The following is a 24,481-nucleotide window of genomic DNA, read 5'->3' on the forward strand; positions in this document are numbered from 1 at the left end:
TTTTTAGACCTGGAACCTCAGCAAAATTGCGACTTCTAGTTCAGCATGACATAAACACTCTAAGGGGCCAGGAAAAACATGGCCTTCAGCCTGCTCTACTTGTGCACTGGGCAAAGTGCCTTCAGAAAACGGTGAGTTCACTGAAGTGGAAGCAGTTTTTAAGAACATTACTGTCATTTTTTAAAATCACAGATTTTACATTGAAAGCCTTTCAGTTTTAAAAACAGCTTATTCATATTATGTCAGGTGAAACGTATTTTCTTAATCTTGCCACAGAGTGGTTAGTCTAGTTAATACATAAGTGCTTAGAACAGTGCCTGGCACAGTAAATGTTCCATAAGTATTAGTCATTGTTATTATTACTTATTTACCTTACGATAAATATTGTCCAACCTGAAGATTCTTTTACGTGTTTGGTGGCACAAGACTCTGTAGGTAAGGGCATTATCTCTTGCTAAGTAGTTGAGGTCTGTTCTGTGGCAAGATTAGATTAGTTTAGCCCTTTGACCAAACTGTGGCACCTATAAGAGTGGCAGATTTCGGCTGTCTAAAAATAGCAACTTTAAAAAAATAAAGTGGGCTGCCTGATTAGTTAGTGTCATTGAAAGTGTGTAAAAGTTGGTTCTAGAATGATCACTGGTATTAAAGTGGTTAGTTATTCCAGTATTTGGAAAGGTGAGCATATGGCTTTTGAGATTCTATTTTGCCTTGATTTGAAATTTTAACCAGTTGTTCAGACCATCTATAAATGAATTTTTGGATCTGATCGTTTGTGTCTCTTCTAACTTTGTATTTTTTTAGGGCAGTGGTCTTAATTCTTTTTACGATCAACGAGAATACATAGGCAGAAGTGTTCATTACTGGAAGAAGGTTTTGCCATTGTTGAAGATACTTAAAAAGAAGAGCAGTATCCCTGAACCTATTGACCCTCTGTTTAAACATTTTCATAGTGCAGACATTCAGGTAATGGAGGATCCCTTTGTGAACTAACTGGAAATGTGGATTTCCAATTTATAAACAAAGAAGTGGGAGTATAAACTGCTTAAATTTGTTGCTTGGCTATCTCATGGAAGTCTTGTTTTCTGAGTCCACTAGCTGTCACAAATACAGTATGGCAGAAGAGAGTACTGCGATGCTAATCTCATTAGATCGTGTAAAATCTTTGGGAAATCGTTTGGGTTTGATATTCTGGGTAGAGGCAATTTGACTAAAAGTTATCCAATATGTTTAGGCATCTGAAATGGGTGAATATGAAGAGGAAGCACACATAACATGTGCTATATTGGATGCAGTTAATGGAAATATAGACGATGCTGTGGCTGCTTTTGAATCTATTAATAATGTCGTTTCTTATTGGAATCTTGCACTGGTAAGTTGTGTGGTACTTGAATTAAAAGGTTTTTGTTTTAAAACATAATTGTTTCATAAAAGCACTCTGTGTATAGATTTTTCACAGAAAAGCAGAAGACATTGAAAATGATGCACATTCTTCTGAAGAACAAGAAGAATGCAAAAATTACCTGAGAAAGACCAGAGACTACCTGATAAAGATTTTAGATGACAGCGATTCAGATCTCTCAGTGGTTAAGAAAGTAAGTTGCAGGTTGTTTGTACTTTCTTATTATTTTGATAAGTACTTTTGCCTTGGTTTTATATTTTGGTAATTTCAAAAATGCTTAGTGGTGCCTTGTTAATGCGGAAAATGGAGGGTGTTTAAATATTTAATTAGCATTGTTTTGCCTTAGGTTTGGGGGGGTGGGGGTGTGTGTTTTTTTTAAACTTGGGCACTTAAGTTTATACTCTTACAAAAAATGCTTGTTAGGGAATTAGAAAAGGTTTCCAAGGTATGCATTTATTTTTGTTATCTTGGCAATGAAATCAACAAATATTGCCACCTAAGGACTGTTTCTGCACGGACTTCACAGTTAAACATGTCACCGACTACTTGAGAGCGTTTCTCTCATCATGACCATCTGATGTAACAACTACCTTTTCCCAGCTGTCAGCAGTTTGAGGCTGTTGTGATGGTATTAACCTTAACTACATTCAACCTTCCACCTGTTCTGTTGATTAGTTTGTGTTGCTGCTCTTGGATTAGGATTTATGTTTGGTGCATTCCAACATCTGTGTTTCTCCTCATATTCAAAATCAGTTAGGGTTTCCCTGGTGGCGCAGTGGTTGAGAGTCCGCCTACCGATGCAGGGGACACGGGTTCGTGCCCCGGTCCGGGAAGATCCCACATGCCGCAGAGCAGCTGGGCCCTTGAGCCATGGCTGCTGAGCCTGCGCGTCCGGAGCCTGTGCTCCGCAATGGGAGAGGCCACAACAGTGAGAGGCCCGCGTACCGGAAAAAAAAAAAAAATCAGTAAACGTCAGTAACTTAATTTTGTTCACGTGGAAAAGCTTCCCCAGTTAACATTGCTCTGCCATTACTGTGGCTAACGAGGGATAGAAACAGCATGGACTTGAGGGTTGGAAGCCTTTGATTACACAGCAGTTTCATGTTTGTTGTTACATAAAGTATAATGTGCTTGTTACATAAAAGTGAAAAATGTAAATTAGTAAGAAAAAAAAATCTGTGTTTATTTTAGAGAGAGTTCTACTTCGGTAATTTTGCAGGCTAAAGCCATTGATTCATGCCTTTTGTTTTTAGTTGCCCGTGCCCCTGGAATCTGTAAAAGAGATGCTTAATTTAGTCATGCAGGAGCTCGATGACTTCAGTGAAGGAGGGCCTCTTTATAGACATGGTTCTTTGCGAAATGCAGATTCAGAAATAAAACATTCTACACCATCTCCCACCAAATACTCTCTATCACCAAATAAAAGTTACAAGGTAAGTGGGGAAGAAATGAGTCACTCTACTGTGGAATACATTTCTGTTTTAAATGTTTTAAGTACTTTTTTGTTGTTATTTTTTCAGTATTCTCCCAAAACACCACCTCCATGGGCAGAAGATCAAAATTCTTTATTGAAAATGATCTGCCAACAAGTAGAGGCCATTAAGGTAAATCACTTGATTTCTCTAAACTGTGCCTCTCTTATTCCTAGATGCCTTCCTTGTCCACTTTCTCACTTATTTCTAAAACTGTTCAAAATGTTCCTTTGCCATGTGACTGTAGAATCATACTGTGTTTTACGTGCTTTCATCTTGACGCTTAGCATTTTTTTTTTTTTTGCGGTACACGGGCCTCTCACTGTTGTGGCCTCTCCCATTGCGGAGCACAGGCTCCGGAAACGCAGGCTCAGCGGCCATGGCTCACGGGCCCAGCCGCTCCGCGGTATGTGGGATCTTCCCAGACCGGGGCACGAACCCGCGTCCCCTGCATCAGCAGGCAGACTCTCAACCACTGCGCCACCAGGGAAGCGCTACACTTAGCATATTTTTGAAACTACTTAAGTGTCTGCGTCCTCCACTAGATACGAATCTTTCAAAGGTAGAGACTCCTCTATCCAAAACATAGCCTTGTTTCTGGCATAGAGGAGGTTCCCAGGTGATTGAATTGAACTAGTGAAATATACTCTTCATACCTTGGTGTGTGAGTTTGTCTCAGACTGACTGTGGTTGTGTATGTTAAGTTTATATCTAGGACTTCACAAGTGGTCTAAACTTCAAAAGGCCTCTTTATCTTTTTAATATTTCATATGAATTTGACTTAATTATGTAAAGAAATAGTTATGTGAACATGATTTTATTTTAACTTTATGGAAGTGACCTTAACCATAACACTCAAAGGAGCTTTACTTCTTTGAAGTTGGAAGTGCAGGTAAGTTGTTTCACGCTCATTGACAAGAACTAAGTCATTCATATTTCTAAAGTTACAGCAAGGAAGTATTGGTATGTGTGTGACTATTGCAGTGCTGTCAGCAATTTGTGAGACTTAATACTATTTGTATTTTTTGCACTTGTGAATTTGCACAGTTTTTTTGTTTTAATTTTTAAACTTATTTTTGGCTGTGTTGGGTCTTCGTTTCTGCCTGCGGGCTTTCTCTAGTTGTGGCGAGCAGGGGCTACTCTTCATTGCGGTGCGCGGGCTTCTCATCGCAGTGGCTTCTTTTGTTGCGGAGCACGGGCTCTAGGTGTGTCGGCTTCAGTAGTGGCAGCACTCGGTCTCAGTAGTCGCAGCACACAGGCCCCGGAGTGCACAGGCTTCAGTAGTTGCAGCACATGGGCTCAGTAGTTGCAGTGCGTGAGCTCTAGGGCGCATGAGCTTCAATAATTGTGGCTCAAGGGCTCTAGAGCACAGGCTCAGTAATTGTGGCACACGGGCCTAGCTGCTCCACGGCATGTGGCATCTCCCTGGACCAGGGATCGAACCCATGTCTCCCGCATCGGCAGGCGGATTCTTAACCACTGTGCCACTAGGGAAGTCCCTGCACAAAGATTTTGTATGTTAATTTTTTATGATCGTGGCTTGTTATGATATTACATACTTACCATGTAGGTTTCTGGTACCCAACATTGTATTCTTGGAAGCACTAGTAGTGGAGGACTAGTCCGTGTGCCTAGAAAGCTGAGTTCTAGTACTAACTGCCATTGATGAATGATCTCGGGTCAGGGAGTTCCTTGTCTTTCTGTCTGTTTGGCTTCTCATCTGTAAAGTTGAGTGAGAATTGTTGAAACCGGTTTTCATCATATGTTCTAGTTGTTTGAATTTTTAAAATTATTTTTATAGCTTTAATTGCATATTTAAATCTATGGTCCAGATACCAGTAGTGACCAGTAAAGCTCTCCAGTTGATTCCATCAGTTTCTTATTTTTGGATGTGTAGCATCTGGACTAGACACAGTAGATAGACGAACGGGGAAAATTTTAGTTTGAAAATTCAAGATATTTTTCACCTCAAGAGTTACAGTTTTCAGAAAATTTCTTTTCCTAAAACACTTGTTTTTTTGGCCGCACTGTGCGGCTTGTGGGATCTTGGTTTTCCGACCAGGGATTGAACCCCGGGGCCACGGCAGTGAAAGCTCTGAGTCTTAACCACTGGACTGCCAGGGAATTCCCTCTAAAATACTTGTAGGAGAAGAGAGCAGACATTCTGGATTTGTCTCTGACCTCATTTGTTAATTTTACTATTCCTGAAAAGTGTCTGCTTTGTAGGTTCTGGGGTTGGGGAGGGCGTTGTCATTTGGTTGTCTACAAAGTGATGGATCTGATTGCTGACCACTAGCTGTCATTGGAAGGCATTATGTCTGCCGGTTTGGAACTTTGTAAGAATTAAGAGCTAAGAGCGTAAGTAAATTGTCTGGAATGTGTCATTGTATACACATAATATATACGGTACACTATAGGTAATATATTCCGAGCAAGTGTTAGCAGTTTTCCCTTTCCCAGTAGAGCATTTGAGCTTTACCTTGAGAGGTTGGCAGTGTTTGGCACCGCGTATGCGGCTGAGTGGGAGGCTAGTCTGGGAGGGAATGTGGGGTGTAGAGCAGTCCAGGTGGACTGAAGAGCAGAGCAGGTGCAGTGAGGCATTGGAAGGGCGTTTGGGGCGATGCTGCTGAGCACTGGCAGTGTCAGAGAAAGAAGTTCATTTCGTAGGTACTTGTTTTTTTGAGGAGGTAAGTGTCTTGGCTATAGCTGAACTTTAGAAAGATTACTTTAAGCCAATGCAGAATGGAAAGGGAGATGAGGCCATTGTTTAGGTTAGAGCTGACTCTAGAATGAATGAATTAGGTAATGGTACTAAGGAGTGAAAGAATGGGAGCAAATAACAAGCTTTGACAAATTAAGGATCATGTTTTAAATCAGCACCTGGTACTCAGATCCTACTGGAGTATAGAATCTCTTAAAAGGCATCATCAAGTATTAAGTTTGCTCTAGCACTGTGTCTGCCGTGATATAATTGCTTAAAATTGTTTCCTCTTCCAACAGAAAGAAATGCAGGAGTTGAAACTAAATAGCGGTAACTCAGGGTCCCCTCATCGTTGGCCTACAGAGAATTATGGACCAGATTCAGTGCCTGATGGATATCAGGGGTCACAGAATTTTCATGGGGCCCCACTAACAGGTGAGTTGGCAACTGGATACTCCCAGGTATTAGTGAAGTCTGTACTTTCTCCTCCTTTGAACAGGTAACTTGTGAAATCACCTTGTCTGTATACATTTATCTATATACATGTCTGTCTATGTCTGCCTATATGTTACTTAAGCTGTATTTGGTATTTCTATAACAGGATTATATAACAGGATTTCTATAACTCTAAGCAGAAACAAAACAAGCTTTATCTGACCCTGTTTATATAAAGGCTAAAGGCTTAAAGAACCTTTTAATGCACATCTCAGAGGAGCTGAGACTGAGTTGGAACTATGCCTTATGATTGAAAAAATGTTAACTGACAGCGTTATTCATTAAGAGATGGCTAGTTAAGAACTTAAACGTCTTGGGAATTATTTTGATGACATACTGAGAGGTATGACAGTCCTGGGAAACTTTTTATTTTGAAATACTGTGGTCATATATAGAAGGAAAGAGTGTGGAGCTAGAGCATACTAGAGTTTTAGGTTGTGCTCTCTTAACTTACCTCTCTGAGCCAGTTTGTTTGAAACCTGGAACTAATACTTTGCATCACATGATTATTGTGAGCATTTGTGTGTGGGTGGTGTGCATTAGGCATTTACTTAGAATATGCATTAAACACCTAATGAACCAAAGGGTACGGACTGTGTCTCCTGTGGTTGTCTGTGTACCAAGGTGCTTGTGTGTGTAATTTTATTTAATGACAGTGACCCAGAGTGGTGGGTACCATCATGAATCCACATTTTTTAGATGAGGAAATGGGTTTGGAAGGGTTAGGTAACTTACCCATTATTGTACAGATAGTTATTGGTAGAGCCGGGGTTCGAACTCTAGTGCTATAACTTTAAAGCCACTTGTCCCCAGCCAGCCAGAGTGATGGGGAAAATAGGCTTCTTTCACATGAGACAGATTCCTGAAATGTTGGTAATTAGATTAATTGGTTTTGATTCAGAATGGTGTGGCCTAGTTTCACACATTTGTGTGATGGTCCATAGGGCCATACTTAAGGCAAACTCATGGTCCTCTCATAACAGTGTCCTCCAAGTGCATGCAAAGTAATAGAAAAATCTTTGTGAAGTCAAACTCACTAAATGTCATATGTAAGTCACAGATAAATACATGAGAAGTCAGAGTTTAAACATTGTTTACCTAAACCGTGTGCACTGCGTAGAGCCTTGACTACAGAAGATAGGCAAGCTGGCTGGCTTTCTCCTTGGCTCTCCGAGTGCTGTGTGGAGTCATCATTTGGCACCTGTGGGTCACAAGTTCTGTTTTCTTCTTCTTTGTACAGGCATAACAGGTCTTCTGGTTGTTACACACACATATAAGCATAACATTCACATTGTCTCATTTTATTCTTGCAGTTACTCTATGAAATGGGTAGAAGCAGCACATCCTCATTTTACAAGTGAGAAAAATGGAGACCCCAAGTGACTATTTGACAAAGTTGCAGGCAGCTTTGTGGCCCTGAGAGGAGAGCTCAGGTCTCCTGATTCCCATTCCTGTGTTCACAGACTGTTTTTCTTAATGAAGGTGCAGATGTGCCAAGATGGTCGTTGTCTTTTTAAAAGAAGATGATTAAAAAACAATAAGCTTATAATAAAGAAATATTCAGAAGTACTGACCAGTGTAAAGAAAAGTAAACACTAACCATATCACACAGAGTTCTGCTAACATTTTGGAGCATTTCCTTCTGGTCCTCTCTCTTTGTATATTAGAGAACTTTATCACGTTGTATGGAGACGAGTAGCCTGTTTTTAAATATTTAAGTTCTGAGCAGTTTTCTACTCAACGTTTTTTTTGACAGTACTGTTAAGGAATACAAGGTATCCATCATGTGGAAGCTCTGCAGATTTTATTCCCTTATTTTTAAATTTCCAGTTGTTGCTATTGTAAATAATGCTGTGAACACAGTCCTAGGATTTTAGGGTTTTGTAAAATTTCTTGTGTTGGGAAATTGCTTTCCTGAGAAGCTGTGCCGGTTTTACACTCTTACCACCAGTATCTGGTAGTGCCTATCTCTTTGCACTCTTGCCAGGTGTTTGCTATTACCAGTTTATAAAAACCTTGCCTATTTTTAAAAACAAAAATAATACCAGCTTTTAAGTTTTTGTTTTTTTAGTACTAGGCATGCTCAACACTTTATAATCCTTTATATTTCATGAGTTATCTGTTCATTGGGTGCCTTTTTTCTGTAGGATGTTTTTAGTACTTTTTTTCACTATCCCTGATAAAGTCACCAGTTAAGTTTCAGACTTTATGATTCTTGGCTTATATCCATCATCTTGTTCTGTGTTCTTTGCCTGTTTTCTCCCCAGAATATGTCATGGTAGCCATCGTCAGGCAGCCCGTTAGTTTTCCACGCTCAGGCTTGGGCCTCTGCAGTGGCTCTGTTTCTCTGGTAACTGCATAGAGGACAGACAGCCTGGCTCGCCTTTACTGGTCTTTAGGGCTTTCCACAGTCAGCTGCCCAGCACCTCTTGGGTCACAATTTCTGCTTCCTCTTCTGTGTAAAGGTATAAATGATCTTTAAGTTGTTTTGTTTTCTGTTAAAACTTTCTTAAAACAGATCAAGTAAATGATTGTTGGTTGTTTTTACCATCAACATGAGTGTCTTCTAGTTGCTGGTTTCCTGATAACACACACACAAAACAGATGGAGCAGATGGTTTGGACACCAGCATGAGTGTCAGTCATGCTGTGCCCTTTTTATTAAGCCAGGGAACGCATTTTGTGTTACTTGTGAGATCCTTTGCGTGGATTTGTTAGGTGATTTTTGACCTGAACGTTCTCAGCTTGAGTTTAAAAAATGCAGCCATGTCATTCTGCAGATTTTCAAGGCTCACTTCAAAAATGTGGCCCTGAGGCCATGACGTGCGTTTTGGTTCCTTAAGTCCTTCCTGTGACTAGTGTATCCCCCGTGTTTCTGACGCGGCACGACTGTGCCTCCCCGTCGTGCCCCTCTTTCTCAGGGTGCGGCCCCACCGCTCGTCTTGGCTCCTTGTGGTGCTTGTTGTGGGGACTCTGCTCTTGCTGACACCCTGCTGCTGCTCTCACTCCTGTGTCACACCTAGCGGTCATTCCTAGTTTGTCATTTGGTAATCTTTATGATGATGTATTTTGATGTATAGAAATTAAAAAAAAATCTGTGTAGTTAAATCTCTCTTTGATTTCTACTGCTTTTGTATTTATAGTTCTTGCCTAGATAGTCCTAACTGCAGCATAGACTTTTTTTAACAGTGTTTTCTTTCTTTTTTTTTCTTTTCTTTTTTTTTTTTTTTAGTTGCAACTACTGGCCATTCAATGTATTATAGTCAGTCACCAGCATATAATTCCCAGTATCTACTCAGACCAGCAGCTAATGTTACTCCCACAAAGGTAACAAAGGAATAATTTATACATTTATAAGTATCTCCTTTTTAACTGTCCAGGCTTCCTACAGAGAAATTCAAGAAGTAGTTCAGCATTAAAACTTAAATGTCCCACCAGATAACAGATATTTTAAATTTCTCTCAGATATAGAAGTATGTTTCTCAGTTAATTTCTATGTTACAATAAATGTGAACATCTAGAATATTTTTAAATTGGGATGGTGGTGGGTCGTTCGTCTTTCGGTCGTGACAGAAGCAGGACTGTGATGTCCTCACTGGAGTGCTGTGTGTAAGTTGCAGGCCTGGGGCGCTGTGACCAAGTGTCCACGGAGACCGGCATCCAGCAGAGCCGGGCAGAGACACCGGGCTTGGGTGCCTCTAGGCCCTGGCTCTTCAGTTCTTAACTTCTCTATGCATTAGTTGCCTCATATGTAAAATGGGGATAATAATGCCTTAATTCATAGGGTGTTCGAGGATATTAAGATGAGATAATATATGTACAGTGCTTAGAACTGTGCCCAGTTGGCACGTTAACAAACGTTAGTCCTCATTGTCATCATCATCATTGTTAACATCATTGGATACCTTGTTTAGGAGTGAGGAAGGTATTTATTCTATGAATCTGTTGTAGGAGAATTAGGTTTTTAAGGTGCTGTCATTAGTTAAGGCAATTTTCATTATATTCCAAGGAGGACTAGAGCTGTAAGTATCTTTGCAGTAATGCAGAAGTGTCTTCTCTTAAGGATGCACTGTATGCCCTAGTGATGTATTTACCCTGTACTCATGCTTGAGGTTTATGAGAATTGGGTTGTATCTAGTTAAGCTATAGTTTTATAGACAACCTACAAAAATGTGCTCTTTATTTTTTTTTCCTAGGGACCAGTTTATGGCATGAATAGGCTTCCACCTCAGCAGCATATCTACGCCTACTCACAGCAGATGCACACACCACCAGTGCAGAGTTCGTCTGCTTGTATGTTCTCTCAAGAGATGTATGGTCCCCCATTGCGTTTTGAGTCTCCTGCAACAGGAATTCTATCACCTAGGGGTGATGATTACTTTAATTACAATGTTCAACAGACAAGCACAAATCCACCTTTACCAGAACCAGGTTATTTTACAAAACCTCCAGTTGCAGCTCATGCTTCAAGATCTGCAGAATCTAAGGGTATGGAATTTGGAAAAACCAATTTTGTCCAGCCTGTGCCAGGTGAAGGCATGGGGCCATCTTTGGCAGCACCTGTGCGTACATCACAGCCAACTCCTTTTAAATTTAATTCAAATTTCAAATCAAATGATGGCGACTTCACATTTTCCTCACCACAGGTTGTGGCACAGCCCCCTTCTACGACTTACACTAATAGTGAAAGCCTTTTAGGTCTCCTGACTTCAGACAAACCATTGCAAGGAGATAGCTACGGTGGAACAAAAGCTGCTCAGACCATTGGACCTCGAAATACATTCAATTTTGGAAGCAAAAATGTGCCTGGAATTTCATTTACTGAAAACATGGGCCCAAATCAGCAAAAGAATTCTGGTTTTCGACGGAGTGATGATATGTTTACTTTCCACGGTCCAGGGAAATCAGTGTTTGGAACGCCTGCTGCAGAGCCAGCCAACAAGAGTCATGATACTGATGGGGGTAGTGCGCACGGGGACGAGGACGACGACGGCCCTCACTTTGAGCCGGTGGTGCCTCTTCCCGATAAGATTGAAGTGAGAACTGGTGAGGAGGACGAGGAAGAGTTCTTCTGCAATCGTGCCAAGTTGTATCGTTTTGATGCGGGATCAAGAGAATGGAAGGAGCGTGGAATTGGTAACGTAAAGATACTAAGGCACAAAACCTCCGGTAAAATCCGCCTACTGATGAGACGTGAGCAAGTGTTGAAAATCTGTGCGAATCACTACATCAGCCCAGACATGGCCCTGGCGCCCAACGCCGGCTCGGACAGGTCCTTTGTGTGGTACGCTCTGGACTATGCAGATGAGTCGCCCAAACCGGAACAGCTTGCTATTAGATTCAAGACACCCGAGGAGGCAGCACTTTTTAAGTGCAAGTTTGAAGAGGCCCAGAGCATGTTAAAAGCCTCAGGAGCAAACAGAGCCACAACTTCCAGTCAGTCTACGAGAACTATAAAAGAACCCACGGGTCATGACAAGGATATTGGCAAATCTGCTGCCGGAAACATGAACTTTGAATTTCAGGTTGCAAAGAAAGAAGGGTCTTGGTGGCATTGTAACAGCTGCTCATTAAAGAATGCCGCAGCTGCTGAGAAATGTGTATCCTGCCAAAATCTAAACCCAAGCAGTAAAGAGCTCCTTAGCTCATCATTAGTTGAAACTGTTTCCACTCCTAAATCTGGCTCAGAAAATACTCCAGATAGATTTGCATTGATTACTCCAAAGAAAGAAGGTCACTGGGATTGTAGTATTTGTTTAGTAAGAAATGAACCCACTGTATCTAGATGCATTGCATGTCAGAATACAAAGTCTGCTAACAAAAGTGGATCTTCATTTGTTCAGCAGCCTTCCTTTAAATTTGGCCAGGGAGATCTTCCTAAATCTGCCAGCAGTGATTTCAGATCTGTTTTTTCAATAAAGGAAGGACAGTGGGATTGCAGTGTTTGCTTAGTACAAAATGAAGGAAGTTCTGCAAAATGTATGGCTTGTCAGAATCCAAGAAAACAGAGTTTTCCTGCTTCTGCTGTCCCAGCACCTGCCTCTTTTAAGTTTGGTGCTTCAGAGACAAGCAAGGCTCCAAAGAGTGGATTTGAAGGAGTTTTCGCCAAGAAGGAAGGACAGTGGGATTGCAGTCTGTGCTTAGTGCGAAATGAGGCAAGTGCAGCAGCGTGTGTGGCTTGTCAGAATCCACCCACTTCTGCTGCTCCAGCACCTGCGTCTTCAGAGACAAGCAAGGCTCCAAACAGTGGACTTGAAGGGATGTTCACCAAGAAGGAAGGACAGTGGGATTGCAGCGTTTGTTTGGTACGAAATGAAGGAAGTTCTACAAAATGTGTGGCTTGTCAGAATCCAAGAAAACAGAGTTTACCTGCTTCTGCTGTCCCAGCACCTGCCTCTTTCAAGTTTGGCACCTCAGAGACAAGCAAGGCTCCAAAGAGTGGTCTAGAAGGGATATTCACCAAGAAGGAAGGACAGTGGGATTGCAGCGTTTGCTTTGTGCGAAATGAGAGTTCTTCCTTAAAATGTGTGGCTTGTGATGTCTCTAAACCAGCCCATAAACCTGTTGCAGAAGAACCTTCAGCTTTCACTTTGGGCTCAACAACTAAGGCAAATGACTCTTCTGGAAGTCAGGTGGGAACAGGATTTAAAAGTAGCTTTTCAGAAAAAGCCTTTAAGTTTGGCAGTGCAGAACAAGGATTTAAATTTGGGCGTGTGGATCAAGAAAATACACCTTCATTTACATTTCAGAGTTCTTCTAATACAGACTCTAAGTCAACAAAAGAAGGATTTAGTTTTTCTGTCCCTGTGTCTGCTGACGGGTTTAAATTTGGCATGCAGGAGCCGGGAAGTCAGGGGAGGAAGAGTGAAAAGCCCTTTGGAGATGACGCTGGATGTCAGGCTCAGGATGCTGGCGGTCAGAAAGACGGGAGTGCTGTGGTTCTTGGTCAAACTGGCAGCACTTTTACCTTTGCAGATCTTGCAAAATCAAATTCAGGAGAAGGGTTTCAGTTTGGCAAAAAAGACCCCAATTTCAAGGGCTTTTCGGGTGCTGGAGAGAAGTTATTCTCCTCACAAAGTAGTAAAATGGCTGATAAAGCCGACACTTGTGCTGACCTTGAGAAAGATGATGACGCCTATAAGACTGAGGACAGTGACGATATCCATTTTGAACCAGTCGTCCAGATGCCTGAGAAAGTGGAGCTTGTCACAGGAGAAGAAGATGAGAAAGTTCTTTACTCACAGCGGGTAAAATTGTTTAGGTTTGATGCTGAGATAAGTCAGTGGAAAGAAAGGGGTTTGGGGAACTTAAAAATTCTCAAAAATGAAGTTAACGGTAAACTGAGAATGCTGATGCGGAGAGAGCAGGTGCTGAAGGTGTGTGCCAACCACTGGATCACCACCACCATGCACCTGAAGCCCCTCTCCGGGTCGGACAGGGCCTGGATGTGGTTGGCTAGTGATTTTTCTGATGGCGATGCCAAACTAGAGCAGCTGGCAGCAAAATTCAAAACACCCGAGCTGGCTGAAGAATTCAAACAGAAATTTGAGGAATGCCAGCGACTTCTGTTAGATATTCCACTGCAGACTCCCCATAAGCTTGTGGATACTGGCAGAGCTGCCAAGCTAATCCAGAGGGCGGAAGAGATGAAGAGCGGATTAAAAGATTTCAAGACGTTTTTGACAAACGATCAAGCAAAAGTCACTGATGAAGAGAGTAAGAGCTCAGGAGCAGGAGCTGCCAGTGCTGCGGCCGTGAGTGGCATGCCAAGTCCTGAGGCCGCCGGGCCCACCCTCGAGTGGGACAGCTATGACCTAAGGGAAGACGCTCTGGACGACAGCGTGAGTAGCAGCTCAGTGCACGCCTCCCCGCTGGCCAGCAGCCCCGTGAGGAAAAATCTCTTCCGCTTCGGTGAGTCAACCACCGGGTTTAACTTCAGTTTTAAATCTGCTTTGAGCCCGTCTAAGTCTCCTGCCAAGTTAAATCAGAGTGGGGCCTCAGTGGGCACGGATGAAGACTCTGATGTCACTCAGGAGGAGGAGAGAGATGGACAGCACTTCGAACCTGTCGTCCCTTTGCCTGATCTAGTCGAGGTGTCCAGTGGTGAGGAAAATGAACAAGTTGTTTTTAGTCACAGAGCCAAACTCTATAGGTATGATAAAGATGCTGGGCAGTGGAAAGAAAGAGGCATTGGCGACATAAAGATTTTACAGAATTATGATAATAAGCAAGTTCGCATAGTGATGAGAAGGGACCAGGTATTAAAGCTTTGTGCCAACCACAGAATAACTCCAGACATGACTTTGCAAAATATGAAAGGGACAGAAAGAGTGTGGGTGTGGACCGCATGTGATTTTGCAGACGGAGAAAGAAAAGTAGAGCATTTAGCTGTCCGTTTTAAACTACAGGATGTTGCAGACTCGTTTAAGAAAATATTTGATGAAGCAAAACTAGCCCAAGAAAAAGATTTTTTGATAACACCTCATGTTTCTCGTTCGACTACTCCCAGAGAGTCACCATGCGGCAAAGTCGCCGTAGCTGTGCTAGAGGAAACCACCAGAGAACGGACGGATTCGGCACAGGGTGATGATGCGGCAGGTGCAACCTCAGAAGTTGGCGGGGTGTCTGGCACACCTGAAACAACAACAAAAGCAGTGGTTTCACCTCCAAAGTTTGTATTTGGTTCTGAGTCTGTTAAAAGCATTTTTAGCAGTGAAAAGTCAAAACCATTTGCATTTGGCAACAGTTCAGCTACCGGGTCTTTGTTTGGATTTAGTTTTAATGCACCTTTGAAAAATAACAGTAGTGAGGCCAGTTCAGCAGCCCAGAGTGGATCTGAAAAAAGAGCGGAGCCTGGTGGTCACCAAGAGTCGCAGAGCTCTGATCTCACACCGTCTTCCGACAGCAAAGTCAAAAACCCCTCTCCTGCTTTTCCAAAGCAGCAGTCCTCAACCAGTCACACGTTTAAAACACCAGAAAAGGGTAAGCACGTAGCCTTTAGATTAAGCAGAATTTGTCTCTTTCCTTCCTTCCACCCTCCCTCCCTTCCTTCCTTCCTTTTTCTTTCTTTCTTTTTTTCTCTCTCGCCCTCCCTCTCTCCCTCTCTTCCTCCGTCATTTTTTTTTTTTTAATGTTTATCTTGGTGTGGACTCTTTATAGCAGGCTAATAAGTCGGCTCATAAACACAGTGCTCTGTGAACAGCCAAAAAATACTTGTGCAGAATTTTTTCCTCCCTAAAGCAGTTTACTGGTGAGTGTTCAAATGTTCAAACAGCAGCAGAGAGCTTGTGTGTAAGTTGTTTAGGAGATGTTGGTTCCTGGGAGATGCACCTGTCCGAGCAGAGCACAAGGACTCAGCTCAGGACTGGGTCCAGCTTAGGGCCTTGAGCATGAATCATGAGCAGGTTCGTTCTTCAGGTTATTATCCTTATGTTCTTGTCACTCAGAGAGCATGGTACTGAGATGTTCACATTTTATGTAAGGCAGTCTTGCCACCACTTGTTAAATGAGCAAAGAATGAAGCCCTCGGGATAAATGGGTACGTGAGACGGCCACATTGGTGTAAATGGATGGACTCTGGCTTTTATATTTTAAAATTATATTCATTTTGATTCTCCATATATTCAAAAATGAAATACTCTTTATTTTCTAGGATTTAATTTTAGCCTTTTTAAATCTAATCCAATGGCATTTTGGAGCAGCACTCCTTCCTCCCAGCCTGAGAATAAAGGTACAGAGCTGGCACTGGCAGTGTGAGAGGACATCGGTCTTTCAGCAGCTGCTGGTCCTCAGCAGAGTAACTGGCTGTGTGCAGTTAAGGGCTTAACACTGCAGCATGCATGTGACAGAATGCTGGCGTGACCCCTTAATGCTGCTCTCGTGTACTTGGATGTCATGTTTTCTCACATGTTGTACAGCGTTGTTTTGTGTTTTTTTTAACATCTTTATTGGGGTATAATTGCTTCACTACAACGTTGTTTTGAGGTAGATCCGTGTGGTCTTTCCCTTTCTCTGTTTTGCACATCAGATGCTGTTTTCAACTGTGATTAATGAAGACCTGTATGTTACCTAACCTTTATCGTCTGCCAGTGTCCAAACGTGATGGCAGCAGCGTGTGTACCACAGGGAACCGAGTGTTTCTTTTAGCGCTTTCTTTTTGGACATGGAAGATGCTGTGTCTGAAAGTAGGCCCCACGTATAAGAGCTACCATTATATCCTGGTGTGTTCCCGGTGTAGTACAGACCACTTGTGGGAGAAAGCGTTGGTGCTGTAATGGAGTACTTGGCAGCTGGCTCTATTAGAGACGGTCAGGAGCAGGTTGTGGAGAGGAAAACTCACTGTTAGGGTTTAATAATGTATCTTGAGCAACACAGCTGTGTTACAAGTTGTCAAACAACTACAATGACCACATGACAACCTGTGAGTTCTGGGACCCTCAGTTTTAAAGTGCACCAGTCATACTACTGGCTACAGCAGCTCTTAGCCTTTATTCTTACGGATTCATTCTTTGAAAAATTATGTGAATAGTGTGGACTTTTTTCTATAAAGGGTACATACTTGTACACAGACTCTGTGGGCCCTAGGTGAAGAGTCCTTGGTCTGAGAGCAAATTTACCAAAATACTGCTGCAGGACAAAGAGTCCTGTTCTGTTTCAAGTCTGAGAATGTCATGGTTTCAAAGGACTGTAGAGATGAAGACTTGAGGCTGTCTGATAAACAAGAATCTCTATCTCACAGTGTCTTTTTGTGGTCCTTGGCTAGGAATTAATGCTATGTTTTTGTGACAAAGGAGGGTGAAAGTCAAGTTCAGTATTGCAAAAGGGCTGTTCTCTGGATCAGCATCATCCAGTAGAAATAAAATGCAACCTGTGTGTAATCAAAAAGCTTCTAGTAGTCACATTTAAAACTAAAAAGAGAAACAGATGAAATTTATTTTATTATTCTCTTCAGCTTAACGCATTATGTCCAAAATACGATTTCAACTTCTAATCAGTATAAAAAATTAATAATGAGATATTTTCCCCCTTGTTTTTGGTGGGGTTTTTTTGGTTTGTTTTTTGTTTTTATCAATCTTCAAAACCCAGTGTGTATTTTTACACCTGCAGCACATCTCACTTTGGACTGCTTGCACTGCAGGTGCTTCATAGCCAAGTGTGGTCAGGCGGCTATATTGACAGTGCCAGTTGGTACAGAGCATGCTTCATGGTTTGTTTACTCTTATCAGTTCCTTTAGCCAGAAATCCTTCTTTATAGACCAGAACATATTGTACGAAGAGTTCCTTTTCTCTCCATCTTTTGCCTTTTTGTTGTTTTTGGTCTTTCAGCTAATAGAAATTGTCTTAGGTTCCTACAGGATTATTTACCCAGAGGATAACGGGTTTAATTTAATTTTATCTATTATCATGCTTGGAAATACAGAAAATTGGATGTAATTCTAATCACCCGCCATCCTTGGCAATTGTTAACTTTCCTTGTAGGGTCTCATCGAGTTGGCTTTGCTTTAGTTTTGTATTTATACTAATCTTTGCTTATGACTTCTTTAATGTTTCAGTTATTGCAAATGTATGGATATTTTGCTAAACCATTTAGTATTCCAAGTATGATTGTGGCTGCACTTTTTAAATACCTTTTTAATTTATAGCTGTTAATAGTAGTTTTTTCAATGATCAGTAAGTAAAAGCAGGATTTTTTTTTTTTTTGGTTATTAAGTAGATTCTGTGTCCTCTAAGGGTTTTTGATAGAACATTACCTCGGGCTTCTAATTCTAATTCATGGTTATTATGAGCTGTGTCCAAATCAAAGTATGTGTGTTTTTATCAGCATGCTGATTAAGTTCCATGATTTTTATTTTCAGTTAGAATATTGACATTAATTAATTACTTAACGCCGTGTCTTTATCAGTTTTTTTGATTTGTCTTACAGTGGAAGAGAAGAAAAAGCCCGAAGATCTTCCCTCAGATGACGATGTTCTCATTGTGTATGAGCTGACCCCGACCCCTGAGCAAAAAGCTCTTGCAAGCAAACTTCAGCTTCCTCCCACTTTCTTCTGTTACAAGAACAGGCCAGACTACGCCAGCGAAGAGGAAGGGGACGGTGAGCCTCCTGTTGCTTTAAAGCGTTCTGCTCACGGTCCTCGTAGTGAGTGGGGTGATGAATTGCTTTCAGCCTGCTTCCTGGAGCCCACCCCTGCTGCCCTGCAGGCCGGTATGGAGCCTCAATGTATGTGGGAGCAGTCAGTGGACGTCACGACTGAAAGAGCTGCATTCATTTATTAGCATTCCCTGGGTGGCTGCCGTGAACAGGGCAGGCATTTTGAGGGGACTGAAAGCAAATCTCATTTCCCTGGGGTCTCAGAGGGGTGGGGGAACTGTGAGGCAGAGACAGGGTCTTATTGGGGAAAGCTCTGTGGGCCCTGTCCAAGTTTTCAAGCAGGGGAGTTACGTGCTCAGAATAATCTCAGCAGGACAGTTGGGCAGTGGTGTGGAGGACTGGGTTGTGGGAAGTGGAGATGGGAGGGGGAGCCAGAATGCCAGAGCAGCTCAGACAAGGCGTTCGGGGTGTGGAATAGGCAAAGTTGGTTGCTATTTGGATGTGGGGAGTAAGGGAAAGTGTGAAGTTGGAGATAATTTTCCTAGATTCCTGGCTGGAAAATCTCCTGAAATTTACTGGAAGTTCTTTTATTTAATCAAATTATACTTTAAGATGAAGATTTCGACACAGCTGTCAAGAAGCTTAATGGAAAACTGTATTTGGATGACTCAGAAAATCGTAGACCGTTAGAAGAAAATCTAACAGGTATGTAACAGTAAAATTACTAGTTACAATGTTTTTTAAAAATTTTCTGTTTAAAAGGAATCTTGCAATCTGGTCACCTCTGTAATTACCAGTTTTGCCTTGGTGACTTTAAATATTTAAAAATAACGTGAAGTGAAAAACATTGTGCTCCCGGTGGTGGTGGTTCTCCATCAGCATCCAGGGTCTTGTTATTTGGGTCTATAATCTGTAGATGACACTGAGGGCCATTGTTTGTGGAGTAGTTGGACTTCATCTACTTTCGTCTTAACTTGCTTTTCCTTGTGTTGTATGGGATTTTCAGATAATGAGAAAGAATGTATTATTGTTTGGGAAAAGAAACCAACAGTTGAAGAAAAGGCAAAAGCAGATACGTTAAAGCTTCCACCTACATTTTTTTGTGGAGTCTGCAGTGACACTGATGAGGACAATGGAAGTGGGGAAGACTTTCAATCGGAGCTTCACAAAGTTCAGGAAGCTCAAGTAAGACCGTCTCTGTGTGCTCCTTCTGGCCCAGTTGCCTCTGTTGACGCGATAAGCTAGAGGGTCCTCACCACGTGGTAATAATGGGGTGTGTCTGGCAAGCGGTCGGACACCTCAGGCAACTCTGGCCAGAGGAGGAGGACTCGTGTTCTGCCCGGAGGACCGGAGGCACCCCTGCAACCGGTGCGTGTGCTGGGCTTGGGGAGTCAGGGCAGCAGCATGGCGGTGCAGATGTCCCTAAGAAGGTCTACGCCCTGCAAAGAACGGTGTTAAATAGTTCATTTTCTGTGCAAGGTAACTGATTGTGAAGTGGGCAGGGTGGATAGGAAATAGCAGCATTTGAAACTTAGTTCCCCTGACCTGTATACCTTGCTTTGCCAGTAACTTTGTGATTTGGTTACTTTCTTAGCTCAGGTGTAGTCATTTTAGTAGCTATCAACACCTTGGTGTCTTAATTTGTATTCCACAGAAACTAGAAGACAAGGTCCCGGTCTTGTAATTGTTTACAGTCTTAATTTTGACATATTCAGAATGGTTCCTTGCCTCTCAAGAAATACTGTTTTTTAAAAATTGTTGGAAAGATGGTTAAAAACTCCAGAGTCCTGGAGTTAGTTACGAATGCAGTGTTTTATTTAAAGGATACGTGGGTAGAGAGAAACGTGGCCCAACACGTGGCCTGAGTCTGTAGGAGACTTACTACCCTTTACTGTCTGTCTGACTCTGAGGAGTCTTAGGTGGCCTGCTTTTTTAGCTGTCCACCTAGCATATGCCGCCTGTTCCACAGGCTTCAGCTTATTCATCGGTGCACGTATAGCTAGTGGCCATCAGCTAATGTAAAGACATTACTTCCCTTTTTATAACCAAGTAGATTTGTGGAAGCCCTATCTGAAGTTTTTCCATCAGCGGCCTTGCTATACTAAATCTGAAGTATATTTTAAATCCCTCAGCAGTTTCCCTGGACTCAGTGGAAGTACACAATATGCAATATTTCTTAATCATCTTCTCTAATTGCTGCTGCTGGAGGCTTTATTTATTTAAATATTTATTAAAAAAATTTTTTTGGCTGCGTTTGGTCTTCATTGCTGCGCACGGGCTTTCTCTAGTTTCAGCGAGCGGGGGCTACTCTTCATTGCGGTGCGCGGGCTTCTCATTGCGGTGGCTTCTCATTGTGGAGCCTGGGCTCTGGGCGCGCAGGCTCCGTAGTTGTGGTGCACGGGCTTAGTTGCTCCGCAGCATGTGGGATCTTCCCGGACCAGGGCTCGAACCCTTGTCCCCTGCATTGGCAGGCAGATTCTTAACCACTGCACCACCAGGGAATTCCCTGCTGGAGGCTTTAGCATCCAGTCTTTCATTCAGCAAATACAGGACAGTCATAATATAAAGTTGGGTTATGCAAATTGAAACAATGCATTTTAAATTTGGCCTCACTCTTTTGTGTGCAAAACTTAAAATTAATTATTTATTTAAAATTTATGTTTTTCAAAACTTAGAACACTGAAAAATAATCTCTATGCTGATGCACCGACTGAATTGTACATTGTTTATTCTTTTCCCACCTGTGGTGCACACAGGACTTGGTACCTTCTGTCAGTTTTTTGTGAACTGTGCTGTTTATAGGCGTTGAAATGGCTTATTTGAGTGACTATTGTGTTATCATTGTTATAACTTAAAATCTTTTTGTAAAATATCCTGTAACACTCTCATAATGTTCATTAAATAGCGGTCCTAAGAGCTGTTCAGAAATACCTTTGGTACAGAAATTAAACGTGATAAATCATTATAAGGGTTGAAAAAAAATTGCCAAGATGAATTGTAATTTTGGAGAGCACCCTTTAATACACAGAGACGAAACAGAGAACTAACAACCATTAAAGCTGAAATGTGCCGTGTAATGGGTGTAGATATACATCCTCTTAGGATGCACCCTTCCTGTTTTCCACTCAGATTCATCTTGGACTATGCGAGATCTTCAGATAGGCATCCCTTGCATAAAACACCTAAGTGTACTGTATGTGTAAGTGCTTAGTGTGAGCTGGCACTGTGCTCGGCATTGGGGATACGGTATTTGATTTGTCTACAAGAGTTGTTCATTCATGGACTCTTAGGTGGCGAATGTATTAGGCGCTGGATTACGCACTCCCCTCTCCCAAGTAATCTAGCCTACATTTTTTGGGTAACGTTAATTGTGATATGATTCACCCATTTTAAAATGTACAACTCAGTTGGTTTTCGTATATTTACCACAGTCAGTTTTAGAACATTTTCATCATCCCAAAAAGAAGCCCTGTTAACCTCTAGCAGTCACCACCCTTCCCCATTTCCACCCGTCTTCTCTAGGCCTGGAATAACCAATGATGTACTTTGTAGATTTGCCTATTCTGACATTTCATATAAACAAATAATAATGTGTGGTCCTTTGTGTCTGTCTTCTTTTCCTTAGTAAGTTTTTGAGGTATATCCACATTGTAGCATTTATCTGTATTTCGTTCCTTTTTATGGCCGAATAATATTTCAGTGTATGAACATACCACATTTTGTTTACCCGTTCATCTGTTGATGGTCATTTGGGTTGTTTCTTCTTCTTGGCTATTATGAATAATACTGCTGTGTTAGCCTAAATCATTTGACACGAACAGAATGGACTGTTTTCTTGGGCTTCAGTCATTAAGAAATAATGATTTTTTCATTTGTATTAATTTTTAAATTTTACATAAGGAACATTCACTTTTCCCTGTGTGTGTGTTTTCTGTGAGTTCTTACACATGCCTGGATTCTTGTAATCCCCACCACAGGCAGGCAGTGTACAGAACCGTTCCAACAGCCCAAAGAATTCCTTCCTACTGTCGCTTTCGGTTCAGATCCTCCCCCGCTCGGAACCTCTGGTAACTGCTGATCTGTTTTCTGTTTCTACGTTTTTGCCTTTCCCAGACTAGCATGAATGGAATCATACTTTGTGTAACCTTTGATACTAGCTTTTTACACTCACTCATTATGCTCAACAGCATAATGCCTTTGAGATTTGGCCCAGTTACTGTGTGTAGCGTTAGTGTGTTTCTTTCTGTCACTGGGTGGTATTCCCTTGTGAGGACGTACCACAGTTCATTCGTTATTGTTTCTGCAGGGAAAACAGGTTTCTAAATAGATCGAATCAGTTGCTACTGTGCTGTACAAGTCCAGTCTATCCTTGCTAATTTTTTTCTGCTCGTTCTATTGATTATTGAGAGGAGTGTTGCTGAGCATGTTTGTTTTTCTCCTATCAGTTTTTGCTTCACATACTTTGTTTGTTAGGGAGTGTTCCCTCTGCTTCCTGGAACACAGTGTAGGAATTGGTAATATTTCTTTCTTAAATGTTTGATAGAATTTACTACTGAAACCATCTGGGCCTGGTACTTACTATCATTATTTTTTTTTGGAAGGACATTAATTGATGGTACATTTTCTTTAATAAATATAGGCCCATTCATATTATCTATTTCCTATGTCAGTTTTGGTAGGTTGTGTCTTTTGAGGAATTGGTTGGTCCATTTCCTCTACATTATCAAATTTGTGGGCATAACAGTGTTTGTGAAGTGTGTGAAGTTCATTGAAATTTATTACCCGTTTAATGTCCATGGATCAGTGTTGATAGCTCCTGTTTCATTTCTGATATTAGTCATTTATGTCATCTATTTTGTTTTCTTGGTGAGCTTGACTAGAGGTTTATCAAATTTTATTGACCTTTTCAAAGAATCCATTTTTTATCTTGTTAATTTTTCTCTGTTTTATTGATTTCTGCTCTGCTTTTCATTATTTCTTTAGTTCTTTGTGCCTTCCATTTATACTGGTCTTTTTTCTCTAGTTTTTTAAGGTGAAAGTTTATCGATTTTAGATCTTCTTTTTAATATATGCATTTAGTGCTACAAAGTTCCCCTTCCTTGCTTTTGTTGGCATTCCACAAATTTTGGTAAGCTGTAGTTTCACTTCTATTTAGTTCATAGTATTTTTAATGTGTCCAGAGACTTTGACATGTGTATTAAAAATGTGTTGTTTAATCTCCAGATATTTGGAGATTCTTTTTCAGCTATATTTCTGTTAGTGATTTCTAGTTTAATTCCACTATGGACTGAGAATATACTTTGTATGGTTTCTGTTCTTTTGAACTTGCTGAAGTTTGTTTTATGGCCTAGAATGTGGTCTTTCTTCATAAATGTTCATGCGTGCTTGAGAGGAACATGTATACTGCTGCAGTTGGATGGAGCATTCTGTAAATATTTTTATTTCTGTTATTGTATTTTTAAGTTGTGAAGTCCCATTTGATTTTCTTTTGTGCTTTATATTTTTTTGCCTGACACCTATCTTTTCATTTGTCTTAAGAGTATTTGTCCTTTTTTGGAACATTGTTAGAAGAGCTTTTCAAAGTTTTTCTGATCATTCAGCACACGGATCATTTCATGACATTCCCCACCCTCGGCCAAGGAGAGTTGACTTTTCTTGGACCCTTTTCCATCTGTGCCGTCGGCAGCTGCAGTTTTGGACAGCTCTGGTACCCTGCCTGGGATGTGGGTTAGTGGGTGGGGGCAGGAAAAATTTCCCGCAGGGTTCTCACCAAGATTACCTCTCAGGTCTTGAGAGTCTTTTTTGTTCTTTTTTCTTTCTCTTTTTTTCCTAAGTAAAAAACAGAAGTTTACTATAAATACATCTTCTAATGAGATGGCTCTTAGGAAGGGGGAAGTTTGTGGTGTCTTGATTGAAAGTGAATTTGGTAAGGCCAGAATTTCAGATGGTCACTTTGCCTGTCTCTCCAGTAGTCTTTACACCTGGGGACCATCTACCATAGTGAGGGGCTTTCTTTTTCTGTAAAACTGGGGGACAGTCAGAGAAAAATCTCAAATCTCTTGCCACCATCCAGCAGTTCTGGCCAGAAACCCTCTTCCTCCAGGTTTAGTACTTTCTTGTTGTGACACCCGCTGTAGGCAGGTAGGGAGCAGGTCAGGAAAGGGGCCCAGGCACGACCTCGTCGGCTCAGCCTAGTCCATTTCCAGAACCCATGGTTGCCGCAGGGGTTTGGGAGGAGGTTGTGTCCAGGAGGCAGGGACTGCCCTCATTGGCTGGGGGCAGGCAGCTGTGGATGATGGGCCATGTGGCCTGGAGGTGCCCCCA

General features: G+C 41.7%; 1 protein-coding gene across 3 annotated transcripts in view; it reads left to right on the top strand.

The window, feature by feature from the left end:
* The window catches only part of RGPD4 (RANBP2 like and GRIP domain containing 4), a 53,762-nt gene that overhangs the window by 21,195 nt on the left and 8,086 nt on the right, over positions 1–24,481 (top strand). The window contains exons 12-23 of one of the 3 annotated variants that reach the window (XM_082851923.1): positions 8–131; positions 802–963; positions 1,232–1,369; positions 1,446–1,592; positions 2,653–2,832; positions 2,920–3,003; positions 5,872–6,007; positions 9,299–9,393; positions 10,263–15,048; positions 17,990–18,160; positions 18,770–18,862; positions 19,164–19,342. In XM_082851923.1, coding sequence (XP_082708049.1) covers positions 8–131; positions 802–963; positions 1,232–1,369; positions 1,446–1,592; positions 2,653–2,832; positions 2,920–3,003; positions 5,872–6,007; positions 9,299–9,393; positions 10,263–15,048; positions 17,990–18,160; positions 18,770–18,862; positions 19,164–19,342 — 6,295 coding nt within the window. Of the gene's footprint in view, positions 1–7; positions 132–801; positions 964–1,231; positions 1,370–1,445; positions 1,593–2,652; positions 2,833–2,919; positions 3,004–5,871; positions 6,008–9,115; positions 9,501–10,262; positions 15,049–17,989; positions 18,161–18,769; positions 18,863–19,163; positions 19,343–24,481 lie in introns of those variants that run through there. The other 2 variants (XM_082851925.1, XM_082851924.1) reach the window with 2 other exon arrangements.

This window comes from Leucopleurus acutus (genome assembly GCF_964270905.1).
Source record: "Leucopleurus acutus genome assembly, chromosome: 12".
Lineage (NCBI taxonomy): Eukaryota > Metazoa > Chordata > Mammalia > Artiodactyla > Delphinidae > Leucopleurus > Leucopleurus acutus.